Here is a 25,949-nt window from a genome sequence, read left to right as displayed (position 1 = left end):
GTGCTACACCTTAGAGTAATTGTAGTTACTTAGACAATTCATATTTGATTTTGATAGTTCATACTTATTCATTGCAATTTGTATTATCTTATTGATTATTGATGTGTGCTTGTAGCCACATTTCTATTTCAATGTGTTTTCCCCATTAATTGAAGGCATTTGGTATAATTGCATGAGTTTAGTGGTGTAATCTATGCCTTAAGCCTCTCTCCTTATACTTTAATCCAAGTTTAATGTAGCTTTATTTCACTTGCATGCTCTATAATAATAAAACCACCATTAGTCTAACCAAACCATTCACTATCTTTTCAATCTCAAGCTCATTGATGTTAAGTTAAATTCCAAGCCAATAATCCCTATGAATGATCCCTTCTCGCTGTACTAACGTATAAGTGTTTAGTAGTTTTATAAATATAAAAGTTGATATCCCATTTGCCACATATAAACACCTATTTTTGGTAACACACAAGGTGTGCATCAAGAGGACAGTATACAAAACATAAGAGAAGAGGAGGAGGCATCGAGCAATCAATTAAAAGACATCTAGGTTTATTTGTTTTAATTCTTTTTACTCATGTCATCTTTCATCTATTTGCTTTGTTCTTTTATCATGTGTAACTAAATTCTCAACCAAGGTTGATGATGAAACCTTTATTAATGAAATAAATTTCTCTTGTTCTTTTATCAATTCCTATTTGTTTGGTTTTAATGCGTATGATTTTTGCTTCATATGATTAATTGTTGTAAGTTTTTTTCACCATTATTATCATATATTGATGGTAGTTAGAAATATCAAATAATTAATCTAGGCTTGGTTTTTATATTCTTTAAAAGTAATAATCTTTGATCTTATGTTTTTTATTAAGTTGAATACATAGGATGCTTAGAATTTTACAACTTGTAAGCGAAGGAAAATCTAGATTTGAAAATATTTTACTTGAGTTTTAATGATAAGATCTTTCAAAAATAATGGAGTGACTTCCAAATTATTTTTATTACTTAAGGAATTGATTAATTGATGATTGAGACTTTATGGATTTAATGGTGGTGGAATCCAATACCTTAGTGTTTTCTCTCTACTGATTTCAATCTTTATTTTTATTTTAATCTTGCTTTTTATTATTATTCACTCTACAATCAATTTGGGTAACTAGGTTAGTTTTAATTTAATTTAGATTTGTATTAGTTTTCTTCAAAGCATTCCTTTGGGCTCGACCTCATTCTTGCCTATCTATATTCCAATAGATTCGTGTGCTTGCGATTATATTTTAAAATCAACATCAGAGGGTAACCCACGCTTTATTTTTCAGGTTGTTCGAAGTTCCAGTCTCGAGATTGAGGATCCGCAAATTGGAGACTTGTCTTTCATCTACTCATCTTATCTACTTCTAAGTAGTGTTGACATTTATTATTAAATGTTAGTTTATTTATATATGAACTGGTGGATTGTAGCTTTTGGTTTAGGGGTTCTTGACTTACAGGATTCCCGAGTTGTATTTTAGAGATTTACATTTATAGATTTTATTTTTGTAAGGAATGATTTATTTAATTAATAGAATTTCTTTCAACAAAATATTTATTTATTTTATTCCTCTTGTAATCTATATTCGTTTATTGCCAATTTGCTTTTGATATTCCTGGGTCTTCAGGCGTGGGCCTGGCGAACCCGCATTCGGAAATTTGAGGGTATCACATGATGAGCCTGAGACCCAGAGTTGCCTTCCTTTTTCTGGGCATTCTTCTTCTGAACATACCAGTCTAGATAGCCATGTAACTTAAAGCATGTTTCTCAAACATGTTTAGTACCATTACAATAGGTACATCTCCGAGTATCAGAGGATTTAAAATCAGATGAACCGAAAGAGGACCTGCTTAGAGGAATAGTGGTACCAATAGAAGGAATCACTGATGCAATCTTAGGAAAAGATCCCACCTTCATAGCTGAGCCATCACTGAATTTTCCCGCCATCATAGTTAGTTGACGAAGTTCCTCATGGCGCACAAAAGCATAAGCATTCTGAATATTTGGAAGTGGATCCTGAGCAAACACTTGGCTCTTAATTTGGTCTAGACTGGGATCTAAACCAGCCAAAAAAATCATATAGACGATCCTCCTCACTCTGTTTTTTCATTGTAGTCGCATCTTTTGCACATTCCATGGAACAAGGATGAAGATAATTCAATTAGTGCCAAATAATTTGAAGTGCAGCATAATACTTAGTCAAATTATTACCATTCTGACGTGGCTCATGTGCTCAGCAACGGAGTTCATACATCTGTGAAGCATCTTTGCCAATAGAAAATGTTTGAGCAACTGCAACCCAAACATTATGGGTAGTGGGCAAGCAGAGAAATACAGCCCTAATTCCAGGAGCCATCGAACTGAGCAACCATGACTTAACCATGGCATTCACCTCCACCCAAGTAGCATAAGCAACAATATCTTTTTCATTAGGCTTAACCTTGGTATCAGTCAAGTATCCCACTTCCCCTCGACCTCCACCCAAGTAGCATAAGCAACAATATCTTTTTCATTAGGCTTAACCTTGGTATCAGTCACGTATCCCACTTTCCCTCGACGTGTGACATATAAGTCCACACTATTGGACCAAGTGGAAAAATTGGAACCATCTAATTTATTTGGAGTAATTTGTAAGGACAAGTGGTCTTGATGAACAGTAACCGAGTCAGACAGCGGAGAGGCAGAAGTTGAATCTCCTTTGTCTTTTGAGTCACCCATTACTTGTAGCACTTAAATACATATATATATATATTGACTAAAGAACACAGCAACGCAAATTGTAAACCCTAAAAATTATAGCAACACAGATTGCAAATTTCAATAAGAAGAATAGTTGTAGTAGAGAAAACCCAAAAAACTCATGGTATAAAAGAAGAATGAAGTTGGCGACGAGTCAACCCAAAAACAGATTGTCCACCACCTTCAGATCAAGCCAAGAGGGTCTGGGTAAGTCGAATCGATGATTTTTCGATAAGCCGCAGCGGAAATCAATAGTTAATTTGGCAAGAAATAGACAAACCAAGCCGATTTGAAGCAAAGATAAGGCTGATGACAAGAACTGATTAGTCGAAGAGAAAGACAAGCCACCGTCAAGCAGAGTATAGCCAGCGGCAGGTATGATTTTAGGTATTATAGAGTGACGATAAGTATAGGTATTGGTAGAGTTTAGACAAATTGGTGATTGCTAAAGTAAATCAGAAAAACCCTAATCGTATAGGCTCTGATACCATATCAAAACTATAGAAAAATCTTACAATCCTTTTATTCTTCTAACAATGAGGTATATATACTATACACATATTATACATATAAGGTAAGTATTAAGTTTACAAAGTCAGCTCTTATCAACTATGCTAATTGTGTTAATAGATGAAAAGAAATCCTTAATCAATCATGTTAACAATAGCAAAACAAATGAGAAGGTTTAAGTCCCTACAATGCAAAGTAGGTATATAAGTTTCTTGCTATGGTAAAATAAAATGAAATAAAATAAAAACTGCAAAATTATTACAAAAGTACCTTTACACTATATTTTTGAGGAATAGTTTTTCATTTCATTACTAAAAGATTCAAGTTTGAGTGGAGAAAAAGGAAAAGTAAGAAAAAAATAGTGTGTTTCTTATAAGCCCTTTTGATCATCGGTATTGAATGAAATTGTTTTAACCCATGGAACTATTTTATCATCTCATGCTATTTTAATATCAATCTCTTTGAATGAGCTCGTATTTTCTTACTCTTTTCAAAACCAAATCATTATATAACCCTTGCATAGTTCCACGTCTTTTATACATATTACTAATAAATTGAAAATAACATTATAATAAACACACACAAAGAATCAAGTAGAATTAAATATTTAGCAAACACACCTCAACTATTGGCTTGTTACAAGATGCACCCTTCAACTATCAGTTGTTGCCATTAACACCCTCCGACTTTCAAATTTGCTTACGTTATATTCTTGAGGTTGACGGTTTTCAAGTTTAACCGACTCGTTTGTCAGCATTTAGGTATACAATACTCAAAACGTAAAATGCTCCCTTCTCCACTTTTGTTCTACAGTCCAAATTTTAATTTATCTAACATGAAAATCATGACCGTAGACGCATACGTGCACACAAGTTTGTTAATGTGGTTAAACTTAAAAATCGTTAGGTAATGTAAACACTTTTAAAAGTTGGAAGTGTTAATTGCAACAACGAGTACATTTTGAAAGTGCATTTTGCAACAAGTCAATAATAATTGCAAAATGCACCCATAGTTTTTGTCATACGCCATACGGCATCTACAACAAGATCATCGGGCAGATACAGAAGATAAAAAACACATAAAATACCATCCCAAACTAACAAACACCTCTTATAGTCAAGATCAATAGTCTTGACAAGCCAAAAAAAAGTAACAGTTATAGAAGGAAAACCACCACAACAAAAGAAAAAAAAAACCACCGGCAAAAGAACCAAACACACCAGCGTAGGCACCAGAGACAACGTGCGTCGGCAAAAGACGCAAATGCATCAGATCCACTCCCAACACAAAACATCAAAAAGCTCCATAAAGGAGCAGACAAACAAACCCAACTCCGGCATCCCAGCAACCATCGACTCTCGAAAAACGGCGCAAATCAAGATATCGGGCACCCGTAGTTCGAAGTGTTTATTGCACTCGGGTCTAACTATTATTTTTTAAAGTCATGAAGTTCGTCTGGCTGTTTCACCACGTATATGGAGAGTTGATAGAGAGATGATACATTTGCTAAAGGAGTAGTCAACGGGTTGTTGATTCTCAGCGTGGCCCAAGTGATCGATTAATATCCATATTCTTTTTCCTTTCATAAATATATTTACTAATCCAATCTTACAGCATCACAATCAATTTGTCAAATGAAAATCTTGAATGAAACCACCATAAGTAAAAAATAATAATAATAATAAATCTCAAGATTTTTTCCTTTTTACACTAATTTTTATTGTTCTGAAAAAAGAAAAATTTTGTTAGCAGCAAAGATCACTAAATTTAGAATGGAAAAAAGAGTAAGGGCAAAAAATACATGCCCATACATGTATAAAACTCTCCACCAGCCAATAAGTTGAAAGAAAAGATAAATATGACAATTTCCTATTTATTTACAAACACTTGCAGCAGAAGAAAAGAGCTCCACAAATTCCTTCCACAACAGAAGCTTCTCTGAACAGGCGACAAATCGGTCAACCTGGACCCAAATAAACCCGCTGATCTTATTCGTCCCGATAACATAATTCAACCATACATCCTCCATGAATATAGAGAAACTGACCTCAAGAGTGCCGCTATTTGGGTAGGCCGAAAAAAGGAAGCCATTATTGAGCAGAATAGATGCTAACTAAAATCAGCTCAGTTAAGAAAAGACCCCGAAAGCACAGCTCAACTAGTCAGTTTGAAGAATCATGATAAATCAAAAGATCCCTGCCCTTCGCTGATTGCATAGAGTAGTTTCTTGAACATAATTTCCTGTTCAGCCAACAAATCAAATAAAAAAGAAATCAGAAAATAATTTCCATTAAAAAATAATTTCCAGTTTCATATTTTCTCACTATAACAAAGAATAACATACCAAAGGTTGTACCCTACTGATTCAAATCCCAGTAGGAGCAAGTGGGTGGGTGGGTGGGTGCGTTATTTGGGAGGATTAAAAAAAAAATTAAAAATCATCAAAAAAAAAAAGAAGGAACTTTTAAGAATACCAAAAGGGTGGGTGGGTGTGTTATTTGGGAGGATTAAAAAAAATTAAAAATCATCAAAAAAAAAAAAAAAAAAACTTTTAAGAGTACCAAAAAGCTGTACCTTGGTGGAGTAGGGAGGAAGTTTCAGGTAATTGGCACATGTCATCACACTAGGCAAGTCATCATCCGCAGATTCTGATGATCCAATCCCATTCGACATTGTGTTACCAGTGCTTGAAGAATGCTGTACCAAGAGATTCAAGTAAAAACGGAATAAAAATCTACATGTGCACTAAAATTAATTGAAGAATAAATGGAGGCCCTTGACGACATTTGCATTATGTATTATACCTTTCTAACAATAGTCAACTTTGGATTCAGCACTGCCAGACCACCAGGCGGAAGCCGAGGTGCACCAGTAACAAATTGACAAAAAGCTCGTTGCTGCTCCGGGGTGAATTCACCCATAATCTCAAGTAACTGAAGACGACAGAAAAAAGGTAACATTAGGATGGTGTGAAACTAACAAAAAAGCTATTATGAAGCCATAAAACTGGAATCAGATTTTTGGGTGGGAAGAGAAAATACATTAAGAATTGCAGGGCTCTTGGCAGTGTATCCATGATCAAATTTGATGTGATCTACAAGTGTCTCTGCCTGCATAAAAGAAGAATTTAATATTTAACCATGTTAATGTAAGAAACAGAAGTTTAAATGGGAGTTGTCACAAGAACATACACAAGAAAATATTACCTCCCATAATTCTCTACGGCCACAAAGCAAATAGTCCAACTCATGCGGAGAAAATATTTGTAGGGTCAAGATGTCAAACACCTGATAGGTACAGAAAACGAGTTTATTGGTACTCACAAATAGCACCAAACAAGCATGTCCAGAAGCTATGGTACATGGACTCTAGTGTCAGTGTCAGACTTGGGTGCATGTCTAGGTGTTGATGTTCATACCCTAATATTAGAAATATAGAATATAGGACTTTGCTAGTATCGGTGCCTCATAAAAGCGGGTGCAAGTACTTGTGAAAAAGATAATTTGAAGAAGGGTAAAGTTTTGAAGACTTTTAACCAAATAATTGTTAAAGAACATTAACAGAGTTCAGGTCTTTTTCAAAATTATGCTACATGGACTCTCCTATTTCCCTACAAACATTGTCCACGTGATACAATGTGGATCCTCTAAATGTGATGAAGGAACAAAAAAAAAAAAAAAAAAATGATAACAAATAAAGTTTCCTACTTATGAGATATATATGGAATTAGCCTTTCTCATCATTTTCAATTTATCTAAACAGTATACTATGCAAGAATATAACACCATTATATTACACTATTATGTAACATGCTGTATTTTTACATGTGCAAGAAGTGCCAAGTGCCTGTATCCAAGTTTTGGATCATTTGAAGATAAATCCATATGTCCCAGCACTCGGACAAAACACTTGCACTCGGTACAAATGCCCAAGCCAGTCCAACATCGTTTTTTTTTTTTTTTTTTTTTTTTTTTTTTGATAATTAAGTCTGTCCAACATTGTTCACAAGCCGAGGCTTCAGAATACCGAGCTCGGCTCTTTAGGCTCATCAATGAGCTCGTATAAGGCCTCATATAAGTTTTAGTCCTGCCCGTTTTATGGTATAGATAATTACATACATAAATCTAAGAGCCCAAGGTAGGTTATTTATAAAATTATAACAAACATGTTTTGTCCAAAAGCCTACGATCGTTCACATTAAGGCCCATACCCTTGCCCAAGAAGATTTAAGACATTACTACATTGAAAAAAAAAAAAAAAAAAAACCCACAAATTTGCAACCCTAAGCATAGACAAAAGAACGTCCCTCTCTGTTACCATTATGCAGACTGCCGCCTCCTCCCCCCTCCCTTTCTCTCATCTCTCTCCCACAGTCTCACATAGTTACAGATATATACGGTAAATTGCATCAAGCCCCCCCTTAAACATCTTCCTTTTTGCAGAAAAAACCCCTAAACTAATTTTTTGACATATAACCCCTTGAAGTATTATTCATAATGTTTTCAAATAACCCCTTTTAGTGTGCCATTAAGGGGGAAAAAAAAACATAACTTATAATATTTTCAATTATGAAATTTACACTCCTTTGGAAGAAAACAATACCCTTGGCCCGTTTATGATATTTAATATTATGAGACCTGATCCGCTTCCCATTCTCAACCAGAAAGTAAAAAATCAAATTTACCCTTGATAATCAATCTGAAAAGTCTGATACCTCAAAACTGCCATTTTCTTCATCTTTTTCTTTTCTCTTCATAATTGACCACCTCACAATCCACCATCACCACCGTTCTCCGCCACGTATTGACATGTGTGTATAATGGGTGTGTATGCATGCATACCCAGTATTTGGATTGTAGAGGGAAAAACCCACCTCAACACTTCCACTCTATTCTCTCATTAAAACTAAACCCTTTCTACAGAATAAACCCACTTCTCTCTCACATATACAAGAATGAATTGTTCATATATGTGTTCCGAGGGCTATTAATTTGGTCAGAGTGAAAGTGGAAAAATGCTTACAATGGTGGTTGCAGGATATGGTGACAGCACAAAACCACCATCCCACCCATTAACACCGGCTTATATCTATAAGCATTACACGTCATATTTTTCTAATATATCACTCACCAAAGCAACCAATCCATGTTATTTTCATGGCTAAAATAATCAAAACTGACCCATGTATTGTGCCGACTCCAATTTGGTGAATTGGTGGGTGGGGGTTGAAAGAAAGGATTTTGTTCCAGAAATTAAGATTCACCAGATGTTCAGCATAATAAATTTTGGTAGGATGGGCATGCAGCTGATCAATGTGGAGCATTCACTGAAATGTTGACTATGTTAACTAGGAAAAAAAAAATCTTGACAATGTTTGTGAATAGACAGAAGGTGGCGGTGGCAGGTATAGTGCAAGGAGGGATGAAAATCTGATGGGAGGTGGTGTGGGATTGAGAGAGATTAGAGAGAGAAGGAAAGGGAGGATGAATTGAAGACGATGAATTGCATCTGTAGTTTGTTACTTTCTTATGTGTGTATATAGAATTTCACACATTAGTTTTTTAATTCTCTATTTAGATAAAAGGAGGTCAAATTGGCAATGAGAATTAATCAGTCAAGGCAACATGACATTATTGACCCGATTTGCACATTTTCAAAAGTTGAAGGGTCATTTGCAAAACACTGCTAGTTAAGGACTTCTTTTTTTTGTAATTTACAGAGAGTAAAGATATATATATTGAACTATGAGATGTAAATGATCCTGAGCCAAGCTCAAACTTGCCTGAACATCGTTGAGTCCAACATTCAAGGAATAGGTGCATAAAACAGCATTAGTTATTGTAAAATGTGCAATGATATATCATATGCTAATCAAAACATAAGAATTAAAATACAATAAATAAAAAATGACAAAGGCATTCAATTCTTAAATAATATATGAAATTTTAATGAAGACCACGGGAAGTTCCAAACCTGATTATGGGAGGTGGTGTCTGGTGTGGGATTGAGAGCGATTAGAGAGAGAAGGAAAGGGAGGATGAAAACAATGAATTGCATCTGTAGTTTGTTACTTTCTTATGTGTGTATTTAGAATTTCACACATATTAGTTTTTAAATTTCTCTATTTAGATAAAAGGAGGTCAAATTGGTAATGAGAATTAATTAGTCGAGGCAACATGACATTACTGACCCGATTTGCACATTTTCAAAAGTTGAGGGGGTCATTTGCAAAACACTGATAGTTAAGTACCTTTTTTTTTTTTTTTGTAGTTTACACAGTGTGTATATATATATATATATATATTGAACCATGAGATGTATATGATCCTGAGCCAAGCTCAAACTCGCCTGAACATCGTTGAGTCCAACATTCAAGGGATAGGTACATAAAACAGCGTTAGTTACTGTAAAATGTGCAATGATATATCATATGCTAATCAGTAACATAAGAATTAAAATACAATAAAAAAAATAAAAAATGACAAAGGCATTCAATTCTTAAAAAATATATGAAATTTAATGAAGACCATGGGAAGTTCCAAACCTGATTAAATCCGGCTCTAAATGCTTCCATTTGCCGTGTAATCCCTGTCTTGACAGTAGCATCAACAACCAGAGAAATGTATTCCTCCAAGTTATTAATATCCACCTGCAATTTCAACAAGAAAATTTGTTTCTCAAAAAATACTATTGATGACAATAAAAGCAACGAAAAAAATATTTGAGTGCAAAATATAAAGACACATTCAAAGGATATGTCAAGTACATTATCATCGCCTGGTTTCAAAATGTAATCTGGATAACCAGGAAGGGTAAAATCCAAACAGAGATCTTCAATTGGAGCCCCACGAAAACATAAATCAGCAATTCCATCACAACTATGACCATCCATAGATTCTAGGTATTGTTTCCGGCAAACAAGGGCTTGCAATTCTTGCAACGTCTTCCCGAATTCGGCATCAAAGGAAAAGATGTCATGTAAATCTAGCTCCTGCATTGCATTAGAGAAGACTCCATGTAATCAAACATATCAATACTACAACAACAACAACAAAAAAATCGGGGAGGGGGGGGGGGGGGGGTTGGTTTGGGGGCGCCTCTATATATAAAGGTGTAACATTTCAATTCCTAAGTAAACAATTAATCAAGAAACCTACATGACCAAGCACAAGCTTGTACAATGCTGTTGAAAGTGGCAAGTCCAAGAGTCGCCCATCTTGAAGCGCTTTGGCCATCACACGCCCAACCAACCGAAAATATTCAATAACCTTTGAAAATTGGCTACCACCAGAAGCATCAGCATTTGGAGGCCAAGGACGAGGAAACAACCCAAGAGGAGCATGGACAAGATCTCTATCACCCACAGCAGTATCCAAACCAGTGACATTATTGGTTTTCCTATTCTTCTGTTTATCTCCATCAGCTTCCATTGGAGGTTCATTTGATGAAAAATTTGACCTCCACATTCCCAGTCCAACTTTTTGCAAGTCATGACTTAAAAGAGTGTAAAATTCCAAGGTAGGACCCAATCCAGTGCCAACTTCACCAAAATATTCTACTTCAAGAACAGCCTTTTGGCTTGAGTACATCTCCATGACTTTTGCAGCAGAATCCAGAATGCGATTTCGGGACACACGGACTTTCTGGCGCTGTAACCTCCCAACTCTCACCTCTCTCTCATTGGCTGATCCGTGACCATCAGCACCCTGCTGCTGTTGAAGGCGATACAATGCACGAGACAACCCAAAAGCAGTAGAATAGAAGTACTGACGCCTTGTCTCGAAAGGAAACAAGAATGGACATGCTTTTGTCAACTGATAACACCATGAAGGAAGACTACCACTACAAAGGGCAAGGGCATCCTGGATTTGTCGGGCCAATTTTGGAGTGAGCTTACTATTGATAAAATCCTCAGAAGGAACCTTGATACCAGTAGCACTCAGCTCATCTAGATTCGAAATCTTCCCTTTGGAAAAAATGTCAGTCACTGCCTGGACTCTTAAACGAGGTGCGAGCTGATTCAGACCCTCTAATACACGCAATAATGCCAATATATTGTAAGTAGGATTACATCTTTCCAGATCACAAGGAAGTTCCCCTTGCAAAATGCTATCGAGAAGTGACATTCGATGCAATGAGGAGTCAGAATTGGAATTCGATGTAGACCCAACTTTTGTAGATTTAGATGGGGTAGTAGAATTTAAAGCCCCAACAGAGGTCCTATCACTTGGGGTGTCTGCCCTTTGGTACGTAATGGTGTAAATATCACTCCACAACCTGCTTCCATCACTAGGAACAAAATCACTTCCAGTATACCTCTCATCATCATCGTCATCCAACACAAGCTGACGTTGAATGGCCTGATAGATAGTCAAGTGCCTGTTAAGCTGCTTCCCACCTGCAGAAAATTTTAGTCTAGGAGGATCATTAGAACCAACCAGAGGGCGCCCTTGCCGGTCTCTGCCTCCCCTTATGCCCCTACCATTTGCAGATGCAAGCCCAGCCATGGCAGCAGCGGCAAATGACATTGCACCTCTTGAACCGAAAGAATTCCCACTCCTAAATTCTGTAGAATCCGAGCCCCTAAGCGTGGCTGCTCTACTACTAGAACCAGAAGCTGGATTGGTCTGGCTATCACTTGTTGCAGGACCAACAGGATTATCATCAGCTGAGTCACCCAGTTTAACGTCGTGTACTTTGTCTGACATGCAAACTGGAAGAGAATCATCTCTTAGCACCTGAAAAATGACAAACAAGAAATCCATCACAAAACTGAAATAGCAAGCAGAAAGATGCAGCCACTCATTTTAGAAAGAATTCCATCTCCTTGATCATAATTATCTGACTAGTTAGTCCATAAACAGGATCGGTCAGCCATGCCAACATGATTCAAGCAAATCCCTCTCTCCATTTGTCATTCCCTCCCATGACACATACAGAATGGTTGGATAACACAATGTAACACTGTTACACTGCCACACGAACTACATCTTTATGGATCCTGATTTTAGATATATCATCCAGTTCAGATGCAAATAATGCTTTCCAAAAAATCTAGATTGGAAAACATAACAAGTAACAGATGACTATGATTGCAAAAAAACAACTCCTGTAAGAAATAAGGAAGAATGCAATAAGAAAAATAAATAGATAAATAATCAGTAACATACATCATCATGGTCATCTTCATCGTCATCTGAGATATCGTCATCTTCGATCACCAACGCATCATCAATTTCAACAGGAGATATATCCAACTCCTCATCCTATATAGCACAAAAAAAAAAAAAAAAAAAAAAAAAACCGTTATTATTATAAAATAACTCATAAGGTCAGAATTATAATAAGAGAATACAAGCAGGATCTCTATGATTTTCTTATTAGAAAATTGTATTTTCCTTTGCAAAAATCTAAGAGCTTTATCTACTTTCTCTGCCCCAGCTGAAGTTCTGTAGCTACTCTTCATCGCTAACTGAATGGTTCTAAAATATTTTCATTATTTTACTTTCATTTAATTGACTGAGAACATGTAGATTTCATTTTCCTTAGGAAGGAAAATGGTAATACAAATTTTCCACCTAAGATGGAACTAGAAAAGCAAAGGTCCCACAGGTTTTTGCACAGCCAGTGCCATGGAGCAATTTTCAAGAAATATGGAACAAGTGGGAAGGAGGTCCTGTCGGTCCCAATACAATTTCTGGGTTTAAAATAAAGCATTCAAACCACACATTTAAAGTTTGATTTGTTTCCTAATAAATACTTGATATTGTAGAAAGTAGAAACAGTGATTTGGTTGTGGTTTATGATGCATGATGGTAACCTAGAGCGTACAGAGAGAGCTGGTAAGGGGGGAGGGGTGGATTGGGGAAGATTGTTTCAGAGACAAAGACAGCGACAGAAAGATAATATAATTTGCTAACAACTGTATTCTATTAATAAGAGTAAAGAGAGATGGGAGTCATTTTTGGATACTCGATGGTGCAAGAAATTTTTGTTTTTCTAGAGAGATTTTTGTTCCCAAAAGAGAGAGCAGAAAAGCTGACTGCAGAGAGTGATGGTGCTGGTGATGGCATAAAGGTGGCAGCGGGACTCAGCTATGCTGGTCAGAGTTCTTTTGAGATTGTCTAAGTTTTTTTCCTCTCGCCATCCAGTTGACCTTACTCCTTTACCACCTGAATCATGTCCTTCTGAGCCCACTGAATGGCATCCTTTGCCCAGCACATCCATGATATTCATGTCGATATAAGACGAAAATTTGCTTTAAGTAATAAAAATCATAAAATTGTTCGAACTGCTAACCGTAAGAATCAGGAATTCAATGAAAGATTACGCTTAAGATTATATGCCCAAAACGTTACCTTAAAAACTCCTCTAAGATTTTGCATGCCCAAACTAATAGACCATTTTGTATCATTCGTGAGTTAGGATCTAATGCATATTTTACTTACTCGCCGTCAGTTCTCAATGTGGAAGACTTGTTTCCTTACAGAAGCACCTTTGACCCTCTCTACTTTTTCAGCAGGTACACCCACAGGTGGAGTCACATTTTCATTAACACCAGTTCTTTCACCATTTCAGCTGAAAAGTACGGTTCAGATTGCAGATGTCCTTGACCCTTAAATAATTGCTTCTCGTTAGGGTGGTTATCAGCGATACCTTGCCCGTTGGAGGGGTCATCCAGATGCAGATGAGAAGTTGATCACTAAGGAGGAGTTTCACAGCATGTACCTAGACTTGTTGGAGTAGTATCACGAACTTTACTCTCCGGAGGAGAGAGTTCTCAGCCAGGCAGAATTGATATAGAGATCTTGATGAGCTGCGTGGTCTACATACTTATTATAGACAAAGGCGCAGATGATGATTTTAGGATTTATTTTATGTTGTTTTTCTTCGTTTTTTAGGGTTCTATTTTTGGTAGTAGGGTTTGATTATGCTTACGGAAGAAGAAAAAAAAAGAGTTTGATTGTGTGGTTCCCATTTGATGTAGCATTGAGTGGATACAAAGATTACAGAGACTGTTTCCAGAGAATACAGAGATTTTCTTCCCCACATATATCCTCTTCTCTCTTCTGCTCCTCTCTAACATTTTGCATCAACACCAGTACTCGAATTGAAGAGCCACTACACAATTTGGCAAATTGCAAAGGCAAGGTTTCTAAAATATAAAAGTATTTCTACTTGGTTTCTAACTTGTCTAAAATTATCCAAATTGGTTTTAAACTCTTTTAGAGTAGCATATGATTTTATGCTCTTAAATAAATTCTCATATATTATTTTTTATATACAACATAAGTTACAAATATGCATACAACATAGATTCGCATAGGCAAGCAAGCACTCAGAGAGAGCTTAATATTTTCTGATCCCCAATGCAAACAAGTCATTTTTTTAGTCTAATTTGAGATATTGAGTATGTGGTTTGTGTTATGATAAGGTTCTCCTAAATGATAAGGTTCTCCTAAGGTTTCTAGATAACTAGTTGTAATGAATCCATGTTTTAGCATCACCGTTGAAGAAAAAGAAGATTGTGAGGAGCCATTGCATTGATGAGTGCAAATAGAGGGCTGGTCTATATACAATGTTAAAACAACTAGCTAGGAATTGTAGGGATAGAATCTAGATTAGCATGGTAACACTGTACTCTTTCTTCTATATTGTCGATTGCTGAGCTCTGTATCAGTATCCCGTGGTTTTCCCCATTTGAGTTTTCCACATGAAATTTTGTGTTTCTATGTTTACTTTTAGTTCTGCTTTGTTGGTGCAGTTGTAGTTACTATTTATTAAAAGTACAAACTGGACAATAAGCAAATAAGATGTATTAACCCCTCTCAAGGTCAGTTTCACGTACGGAAATCCAACTAGGTATTACGCTACACCTCTCTCGAAATAGCCTCCCTTTTAGCATGCACCAGTATAGGAAGCGCTTCCGTCCTGTCTCCTTTACATCTCCCCTCCATCCTCCTTTATATCCAACCAAACAATGTAAACCTATTCATCCATCCCATATCCTTTACTTCCCCTCCCTAGCTTCCACACTTCAGCTTATCGAAAGGATCATAAGAGAAAAATGAAACCAAACAATATATAAGAACTCTTCCTACAACTTGCAGAAAATCCCCCCACCGGAAGAACCAAAAATTTAAAATAATAAGGGCAGCCAACTAAAACTCAACAATACTTCATTTGTGTTCCCTTTCTAGACCTCTTGGTGTCCCCATTGCAATATATCAACTAAATCAACTAGCAAAAATGGGGAAGAAACCTTAGGGAAGTGCAGTAGTGCTCCTTCATTTCTTGTACCTGAAAGGCTTTTTCCAATATGCCTGAACGCTCTTTCTGTTCCCGCAAGTGAAATGTTGAGTCTGTTTGCATAACCAGTATCACGTCTACTGAAATTCCGGGAGTGGAGAAAAAGTGAGAAAAAGTTCCATTTCAATCAGAGGATTTGTGGTGGGCTGGGCTAAGTCTACAGAAAGTTAACCAATACACTAGAAAGACACAAGTAGGGTGTCATACTTCAAGTGTCACTTCTTTCCATTGGAACCTAGACCTAGCTACTGGTAATAGCAATCAGAACGACAATGTGACTAAGCAGCATTTTCAACTGAACCAAGATAAGCAGAGCAGTACACTTATAATGGCCAGCATCCAAAAGCCATTTACAAGTGTGGACTAACTATTGCACAATGAAATCAACATTTCACTCTGTTTTAAACTACAAAAAAGGCATACCATATTGAATTGCATATAGAGCATACCTCAGAACTAGAGTCCCCATTTACTGGCTTCATTTGTGCATCTTTATTCAAAGCTGATCTTCTATGGGCAGCATTTCTAGTTTGTGGTCCTCTTGCCTCTTGAGCAGGCTTCAAGACAGCTTTACCCTTTCCCTTCGACAAATTTGTGTCTTTTTCTTCAGACAACTCCTTTTTTGCTGTGTCTCCTATATTAACAGACGATCTGGATCTAGTAGAAGGGCGACGAGTGGTGGAAGCAGGAGTAGAAGAAGATGGTGATGAAGCACCAGCTCCAGGTGTTGTACCAGACTCAGAGTTCCCCACCGATGATGAGGGTTTCTGTCCAGACTCACTTCGTTGAACTCGAGGCCAAAGAAAGTCTTCCACAGCTGCTAAACTTGCTAATGGATCAATTAGTACAACATTTGAAGAATAATCACGGAGAGATTTATCTTCCTGTGCTCGACAAAGACGCAACTTAAATGGCTGGGACAATGCACTTAGACCAGAAGATAGGCGTGCATTTCCACTAGATGACCTAGAAGAATGGCTCAGCACCACTGGAAAGCGCTCTAAGGAGGACAAGGCACTTTGAAGCTTGTGAACTAACACACTCATAGGAGCCAGGTTCCCTTCATCAACACTCGAAGGGAGGGAGACTGCAACAAATGACTTGTATCTTCTGATTGCTTGTTGTCGAAGCTTGGGCAGGTTAGCATCTGAAATTCTTTCCTTCGAGAAGCATCCACATGAAAAATAGTTCAGTAAAGCATTAATAACTCCACTACCAATAAACTCAAAAGTGGACACACCATCCCCTTTGCTAAGCTCTGCTAGCATCTCAGATATTACCCCGACCAAATTCTCCTCTTTACTACCAGAAATATCGGCAAAAATTCCAGTGGCTTTGGACTTTCCCTTTGATTTAGTCTTTTGATCATCAATGCCAGCATTCAGCTTCATGCAAAGATTCTTTAAATGTAGAAGATCATCTGTAACTCCAACTTCACTGGTCCCACTATCCGAAGGGAAGTATTTATCTTTAAAAACTTTGGCACATGAACTGACTGCCATCCGAAGACTAGAATTGACGGTTGGAATTTCTACTGAAGGAGGTGAACCAACATTCGGAACCGAGCTTTTTGAATCTTCAGTTGAACTTACATCTGGGTTTGAGTTAGCACCACGTCGTCGATAACGCCTAGAACGTGATGATGTTCCAGGTATAGAATCATTATCCTTCTCATTTGAAGATGGTTGGGAAGGAGCAGTGCTAGAGGACCCAGTTCCTATAAGTGCATCTACAGCATGAACAACACCTTCTCTCACAAACATCTTTGAGAAAGTCCCAGGAAGCTTTTCCATTAGAATCTCGGCTATCTGAAGAGCAGGAATCAAAACTTGTGGATCCTTCCATGCTAAAACCCCAGCTAAGAAACTAGGAACCAAATAATGTATTCTACATAAGTATTTAAACAGACAAGTGGAAAAGAATATTAAATAGACAAACATTATAGACATGGTCATACCTCGATATGTTTGTCACGCTATTTAAAGACTGGATCATATCTGCAGAGCTGAAGTACATCAATTTTCCAATAACTAAGAGACATTTGTGGCGAACAGGACCATTCACGCTGGATCCATATATCTGCTTGGGGGAAAAAACAAGTCATTACTGCTTACTAAATGTAGCAAGTAGCATCTAGGTGGTAACCAAGTTCTCTGGAAAACTGACCTGAATCAGAACTGGAAGAATGTCCATTCCAAATTGCTGCAAAAGTTCTGGTTGATCATTTAATAGTTTCTCACGAGTTGAAACCTCAGGCACACCTCCATTTGTATCTTCTTGTTTGCCAGAACTACTGACAGTAGACTTCTTTGACAAAGATCCTTTAACAAACAAATTAGTGCTGGCTGGAAGAGAGATGATTCCTTGAGGAAGTGGGGGAAGAAGCTCATTTGCAAGATTCACGATCTCAAATATCTAACCAGTGAAATGATAACCAGAAGCTTATAAATATCCATATGAAGCAGATTGGTTCCAAAATCATAAGCTAATTAATAGCATGTTAAAGAAAAACAAAATGCAAAACACTTGAAACAAAAATAAATAACCCGAGGGAAGTGAAATTGCATATTAGAAAAATAAGATACCAATAAAAAATTAACACGATGGAAAATAACTAGCACAATCATACACAACCATGAAACATCTCTTTTTCTTTCTCATCCACCATCCACTGACCAAAATAACATGCAGCTATCTAACAAGTAATTATTAACCGATAGATGATAGACCAACTTGGAGAATTAACACAAAAACAAGCTCTCTGTTTCCTTGTGCTAACAACTGCATGTAGTGAGTAACACAAAGATGACCCTTAAAGGTGGGCCAGTATTCCACCTTGAGATATTCTCTTCTGATTCCAATGGTTCCATGAGATTCAACCATTCGAAATTCCGCATTCATGCCTCACAGTATAGATCAAATTGCAGAAAGGTAAAAATCTCTGGTAAACACAAGAGTATGAGAGTACCCACAAAACCGCATATGAAAAGAAAAAGAAGATGCAGCAAGTACCTGCTCTGGCGGTCTACTTAAGGCCGGGGAAACAGATATGCTTGCAACAAGGCCAGAACCTGATAGTATATCTTTAAGAATGCCACTGATCCCAAGGAGTAACAAAGTTTTGGCTCCTAGAGGTGAACCACTTGCACATGTTGAAAGCAGCCTGATTAAGCCCTGAATGCCTTTTAAAGTTAGAACTGGAGCCTCCAAATACAAATGACATTTTAATGGAGAAGCGAAATAAGAATGGAATCTACCGTGTATGTTGGTGTACTAAGAGATGCCTGACCACCTCCAGAACTACTGGTGGAAACAAGTGAGGCAGCTTGTGTAATTAGTCCATGATTGCAAAGTTCATCCAGCTTATCTGGAGATGATGCAAATGCCTCAGCAATTCTAGTCAAGCAAACAGACGCATGCTCTAACACCTACAAACACAAAGCAGTACACAGAAAATAAGAAACAAAGACAAAAAAGGTATTTGCTAACGTCAAGCTTGAAACTACAAAATGGTGACCACACCTTCGCATCGTGGTACTGAAGAAGGTTTGTCAACAAAGGAACAGCTTCCATCACAAAATCAGATGCATCTGAAGGGAGTTTCTTGCACATATTTGCAGCAGTAGACAATGCTACTCGCTGAGAAAGACACCATGACTCAGTAGGGTTTCACAAAGTAAAACAGGTTTCTCCTATGGTAACACATTATCACAGGAAGTTGAAATTTTCACTATTTAAGTTACCTGAACTCCTGTGGAGAAGAAATCAAGATACGAAAGTACTGCCATAAGTGCGCCAGCTCTCAAACAAGCTGTTGGGTGCTCCTGAGATATCTTCTTTAAAGCTTGCAGTGACTGTCCATTAAAATAAGCTTAGTTATCAAAAAGAGAAACTTTGAAACAATAAAGTTTGCCAATTGCAGTGAATTCGACACAAAGAATGGTGATAACATGTTAATATCTATCTAACAAATGCAGTTCTCTAATTTATAAGAAATTAACTATTCAAACTTAAATATTGACTTCTGTTTTCATTTAAAATTGTTCTTTTCACAAAATCATTCACAAGATCACCTGTTCAGCCAAGTCCATGTACTCAATTGTGAGCAGCCGAGCAACAAAACAGGAAACAGCACCATAATGCACAACTGCAGCGCACGATGACGGTAGCACGTCACACAGATGGGTCAGCGCCCTGGCAGCAAGGAGCATGATATCAGGATTGCTCTCATGGTTAAGCAGCCCCACGAGCACAGGAACAAAAGAGTCCACAGAGAATGTACTGAGGGAATCCTCAGTTCCAATCGATAGCATTTCACAAAGCTGTGTCAATGCCTCAACTTGCCGCCCCTCCTCGCCATCTGCTCGCAACCCAGATAATATCTTCTTGAGACGGCCGCTCTGATGCGATGACGAGGCAGATCCCATAGCCGATGATGGAAGCAAATCATCCAATCCTGCTCCCAATTTGCGAAGGAGCCCTTGAAGTGCACTACTTGCAGAGGTCAAATTCTGATGCAAAATCCCAACACCGCCCTCACTGTCATTATCATCGTCGTCTAACCCACCACCACCGTCTATGTTCAACCCTAAGCTCCTCTCGGTTTCCCTCTCTCTATCCCTAACCCTAACTTCATGCTCCTTTTCCTTTCCTTTATCCGAGTTATCCTTATCTGAACCCTGATTCTTTCCACGTCGGCCACCGGGCTCACGCCGGGCAGCAGAGCCAGACGATTCGTTGGTGGAATCCATGGGAGTGGAAGAAGCCAGAGAGTCTTGGGACCGAGTAGTTCGTGAACGAGTCGAGATTGATGAAACGACGACGGGGTTAGTGGTGGGAACTGAAGACGAAGAAGCAGCTGCGGCGGCAGTGGCGGTGGCGGAAAGACGAGCTCGCTTGGTGGAACGGGTGGTTGGACCAGACGAAGAAGAAGAAGGCGCTGACGAGGTGGCCTCCGCCCGCTTCCGGCTCCGAGTTTCCATACAAAAACCCAGCCCCCTCAAAACCCCGAATCGCCTCGCCGATAAACGGCGATCAAACGCTTCCCGATTCACAAACTCTCATCATCTCCAAACCCTAAAAAAAATAAATTAATAATATTCGAATTCAATCGCTTCCCACAAACGAAAAAGATCGAATCTTTCTCGAATCAGCTCTCCAATCCCCAAAATCTCCAATCAGAAACCCTATAATCCGAACAGATTTCTCTACCAAACGCAAAATCCAATCTAGATTCGGGAAGAATTAGGGAATGATAGGTTACGTTGCTTGGGCATACACGTCTATAGATAGATACATATACATGTATATATATATAGTTTTTTAGAGAGAGAAGAGAATAACTGTTGAAAGGAGGAAGAGGCAAGTGTTAATTGTTGATGGTGCTCTCTTATAATGATGATGTAGCTTAGCGGTCGATTTTTCTCTCTCTAAAATCCTATATACGAAGGAGTATGTATACTGTCTAAGCTTCCATGGCGGTGAATACTACTCCGTTATAATCAGTCTTGTAGAACTATGTTACTATTATTATATACGATTTATATATATATATAATATGCTTCCTTTTTTTTTTAGAAAATTTATGAGAGGGCCATGTAGAGTCTGTAGACTCTAAAAAGATTCCAAGTTGAATCTGTTTTGATTGGTTTGCGTTCGGACCGGTTTTAGTAGGAGTACTTTTTTTCCTGGGTTCACACGACATCTTTGTTTGGATTCCCAAAGCCCTTTTTGTTCTATCAAAGGAAAGTTATACGATTTCAGGTAGAGGTTCGGGTTCAATCAATTTTTGGAATTTTTATTAACCATTTTTGGTTCTGCAATGTATAAGGAAATAGCAAGAAAACAAATAAAAAAATAAATTCTTACAAAAAAAAAAAAAAGGTATATTTTTACCGAAAATTTATTTTCTATAACTACTTAATTTTTCAAAAAAAGATCTTTAAAAACATACAGAATTTTTTTTTTTTTTTTTTTTTTTTTTTGAAAACCATTTTAGTAGACAAATTTTCTTATGCTCCGTTCGTTATAAAAGAAGAAAATTGGATGGAAGGGAGAGAAGAATGGAAGGATAAGACATCCCTAGAGAAGAGATTATGAACTTACTCCTTTTGTTCGCTTGAATGAAAGAAAAGAGAAGAACCTACCAAATTCTTTTGTTTGTTATTACGTATTTGAACATTATCATTGCGTTATTTATATATACATATATAAATACTGTTTTTCGAACTACGTGTGAATGTGGAGTTTTTTTCGTTCTAAATATATTCTTAAAAAATGCTTTATGGCATTGTATGGTTCTTTATGTAAACTGTGTATTTTTTCTTCTGAATCATTTCTTTTACTAATAAGGCAATTATATAACAAATAATCCCCACGCTTGCCTTGAAACCTAACCTTTGTAACCCTTGTTTGGTTGAGATCTGGATCTTACATATATATCTGTAACCCTTGAGATCTTACATAGAGAAAAGAAAATATGATAAATGAGTTATCTTTCTTCTTTCACAAATTTTTATCCCTCCATATTAACATAAGCGAAAAAATTATTTCCATCCAATCAAACAAAAAAAATGAAATGACACAATTGCTTTCCCAGGAATGTCTTATTTATCTCTTATTTTTTCTCTTCCATTCAATTTTCTTCCTTCCTACCAAACACAGCATTGAAATTGGAATTGAATAATCAATTGCATGCAATCAAACATAGCCTAAAAAATTTTATGTAATCAAATAAAGAAAATTAAATTTTCTACATTCATTTCACTTTCTTTTACTTTCACTTGTTTATATTAATTTGATTATAACGAAATGTATCTGTTTTTGAGAATTTATATTATGTGTTTTTTAAAATAGAGTTGCCAATGAAAAGAAAAGAAAAAAATAGAGTTTTTAAAAAACCAAACAATATTTGATTATATTAAACCAAGACCACCTCACATGAGCTTGGGTTCTCTTATAAAAATTAATTATTTTTTTCAAAAAAAAAATCTTTTTGATTAATAGTTTTTGACATAAAAAAAAAAAAAAAAAAAAAAAAAAAAATGACAAACTCAATCTGTTTAATTGACATGTAGAAAAAAAATCTAAAAAAAAAGACCAACCAAGACAAGCTAAATTCAAATTTCAAACAATCCAATTAAAACCCAAGTTGCTTTTTAACTACCAATAGAATAGTGTATATAGATAATTTAATTTTATTTGTGTGATCATATTTTCTACCAATAAGTCCATTATTAGTTTACAAGAAGAATTATAAAGGGGCAGTTGGAAAGGGATAGAAAAACTGAAGTTGACATTGCTCATAAAACTAATGCAATATCAATGTACCTGTTTAAAAAAATATCAGCTTGACATTTTTAGAATTTAGCGTGTGGAAAATGGAGGTTTTGCGCATACCTTACCTTGTTATTGATTGCACACCTTGTTATTGATTGATACACATCTATGTAGTATGAATATTGACACAATCGAGACACAGATACGACATGATATGGACATGCCAACACGTTAAATTTTTAAAAAGTAAAATACGGATACGACTTAAACACGCTATATATAAATATGAATTTTTATCTATATACATGTATTGAGTAAATAATATTATAAAATTTTAATTCATTTTTAATTTTTATATTAAGAGTTGTAATGACTTTATATCATATGTTTTATTTTAAATGAATAAATATCATTTAATGCTTTGCTTGTGGTCATTCGTGTATAATGTCAATTTTTATAGGGAAAAGTAGAACACTTCAGAATGTGTTCATATTATTTTTTAGATTACCGAGTAAGCTTTGTGCTGGAGATGTTTGAAAGTGTCGACCTAAGTGTCCAAAAAGTGTCGGCGAACTATCCCAAAGTGTCGGGAAAGTGTCCAAAATAATAAAAAATTATTTTTATTTATGGATGCATATATGAATTGTCGGATATGTATCCGACACTACACGGGTACGACTCCTTCGTAGAAATGTCCGTGTTTCGTAGATACACATGAATGGGGAATTGAAATGACCACCGGGCCAGTGACCTAACAATAACAAACTCATACTTTTCAAAGAAAGGTTAGAGGTTCAAACTTCAGTGAAGGCATGAGTGTGTGAGTACCAACTAAAACAAATAAATAAATAAAAATAAAAAATGGGAACTAAAACTTGCTAGTGAATGAATTCCATTTCAAAATTTTCATTGAAACACAGTTATAATGATGGTCTGTTCAGAAAACTTTGTGAAACAAGCAAACTCTGATGCAAAATCCAATTGGACAACATAGAAGTCCAAAATATCTGAGCTACATTGACAATTTATGGATAGGAATGAGGCAGGTAAGAAAAATAGAGCACCTGTCCCAACTATAATCTTACAAGTTCAACACACTCATGGATTGGAAGGAACAATAATAGTTTTACTGATTTTAACAAAAATGAATTACAAATTATCTTGAAATGATTCATGTCATCACTAGCCAAACACCCATAAGGCTATGTTTGGCAGGCAAACATGTAATTGGAGCTTTGGAATTGGAATTGGAATTGGAAAAATTGAACCAAAATTTTCTCCAATTCCATGCCGCCAAACACGGCCTAAATATATTTCACCATTGAGAGATGTAGAACAATAAAACAAGGCCAAAAGAAAAGCCACCCAAAATGCAGGGTAGAAATGCTTGGAAGTACTGTCATGTAAAGAATGCAGAGACCTGGAACAAGAAATTTGTCCAACACTGGGACATACAAAACGCATGGAGTGTTCGTCCAGGGCCCTCTTGTCATGGACACCAGTTAAAATACAAATACCTAGAGGGCCTCCGAAAAGGATCAGCCTTGTTAGTTCATCAGCTACCTTATCAACCTGCAGGCGAAAGTGCTTAAACCAGAAATTAAGCAATTTAATCTCTCACATCAATATAGGACTTGAACATTTCCATGGGTCATTCTATCAGGCGAGGCAGTTGGAAGCTTGGCCGCTAGAAAAATGTTAGAAACGCTCTTCACAGTTAACTCGTTCATCCAGCCAAGTCAGAATGGCATTCAACACCCATGGCCTGGTTGTTAAGATATATAAAATTAAATAATAATAATAATAATAATAATAATAAAAAGGTTCAGCAGAGGCACAGTGAAACAAAGTAGACATTAAATGCAGGAGGAAGACAAGAATCAAAGTTGCCAGGGGATTCATTAGACATAGACTGTAGCTGATCCTTTTTTCTTTTTTTTTTTGATAGATAAATATTGTGTGTGAGCAGCATAATTCCAGAAAGATGGGATCAATAGGCAATGATGATGGGAATGTTGTCAAAACAATCAACACAGAAAAAGGTAATCCAACAGTGTAATACATGAAAGCAAGAGAAGACATGTGAGACAGCAAACACAAATTTCATCTTATGATAACTTCCTCGACAAATCAATGCAGTCTCCTCATATTTGAAGGAAGAATAGCACATTGTCGAATCCAAAGAGGCACAGAGAGAAAATGAATGAGTAGCCATAGCTTGTTTGAACCAAAACAAGGAAACTGAAGAATGAATGTCACAATGCTTAAGTTGATGGGCCATCTAGAAGAGGAGCCAATTAGTGCTCAGCACTGGCTGGTGAATTGACCAGAGTCCGGACCCAATAAATAAATAATATTTGAGTAGCAGAGTAGGTAACTTTTTCACGGTGGTTGCTAAATATAACCACGAGCATTTTCAATTCACAAGCCTTCTCTGAATGCATCGTCAAACATGCTTTGTGATTGACATAATTAACTGACAGAGATGAATGTTGCCTATCTAGTAACAAGATCAAACATTCTACGCTTTGGACCCAATACAATAATACTAGACAGGTAAGCAAAATATATGCAGCCATTAGAAGGCATTCAGACATTCACCGGCCAACACATATACAAAAGCATACTCTCCTGTCCTCTTAACATTTCAATTTACTATGGGCTGAGCTTGCCAAGGCTGGCGGGAGATGGAGAGAGAATTCCATTCTCTAAAAAGACACCAATTGGAGATAAAATGAGAGAAATTTGACTTGTCCACATTGAGGACAACGCGAAGGGAAGGGAAAGACTAAAATTAACAAGGGTTAAAGATCACCAATGCAATATTTTATTTCTGAAACCTTGTGGTAAAATATATATTTGAAACTTGGAACCTTTAAAAACTCTCACTAATAACGTTTCCTTGTTTCATTTCTTGTCCTATGTCTTCTAAACAATCAATCAGAGAATATAAGGAAAATAAATAAATATATAAATAGATTGCAACCTTGCCAGTCTAGAATTGCAAGCATGCCAAGACCGTTCTATGGCCTTAAGTGTGAGAAAGACCAGACAAACTATATTCCTGGTGGCTGTAAGTAGGCAGCCATTT

At 36.7% G+C, this 25,949-nt stretch overlaps 1 protein-coding gene across 2 annotated transcripts; it reads right to left on the bottom strand.

Annotated features, from left to right (window-relative positions):
- Nucleotides 1–4,930: 4,930 nt before the first annotated feature.
- LOC132300774 (E3 ubiquitin-protein ligase UPL3-like) lies at nt 4,931–21,140 on the bottom strand. Of its 2 annotated transcripts, XR_009480563.1 has the most exons (18): nt 19,654–21,140; nt 19,324–19,434; nt 19,103–19,219; nt 18,838–19,008; nt 18,593–18,754; nt 17,747–17,995; nt 17,538–17,659; nt 16,030–17,446; nt 12,442–12,537; nt 10,429–12,009; nt 10,038–10,262; nt 9,816–9,920; nt 6,478–6,558; nt 6,313–6,381; nt 6,076–6,204; nt 5,846–5,968; nt 5,319–5,512; nt 4,931–5,234 (listed from the first exon to the last, which is right to left on the bottom strand). XR_009480563.1 is itself a non-coding variant. In XM_059798008.1 (17 exons), exons 1-17 carry the CDS (start codon nt 20,560–20,562, stop codon nt 5,447–5,449), a joined length of 5,733 nt encoding a protein of 1,910 aa, XP_059653991.1. In that variant the 5' UTR covers nt 20,563–21,140; the 3' UTR covers nt 4,931–5,446. The 2 variants fall into 2 exon arrangements, 1 of the variants encoding a protein (XP_059653991.1); XM_059798008.1 differs by having other exon boundaries at nt 4,931–5,512.
- Between the last annotated feature and the right edge of the window lie 4,809 nt (nt 21,141–25,949).

This window comes from Cornus florida, unplaced genomic scaffold (assembly GCF_030987335.1).
Source record: "Cornus florida cultivar Cherokee Brave unplaced genomic scaffold, ASM3098733v1 CherokeeBrave_3.0.0_Hap2_Chr03, whole genome shotgun sequence".
NCBI classification, from domain to species: Eukaryota; Viridiplantae; Streptophyta; class Magnoliopsida; order Cornales; family Cornaceae; genus Cornus; species Cornus florida.
This window is presented reverse-complemented; position numbering and strand designations above follow the sequence as displayed.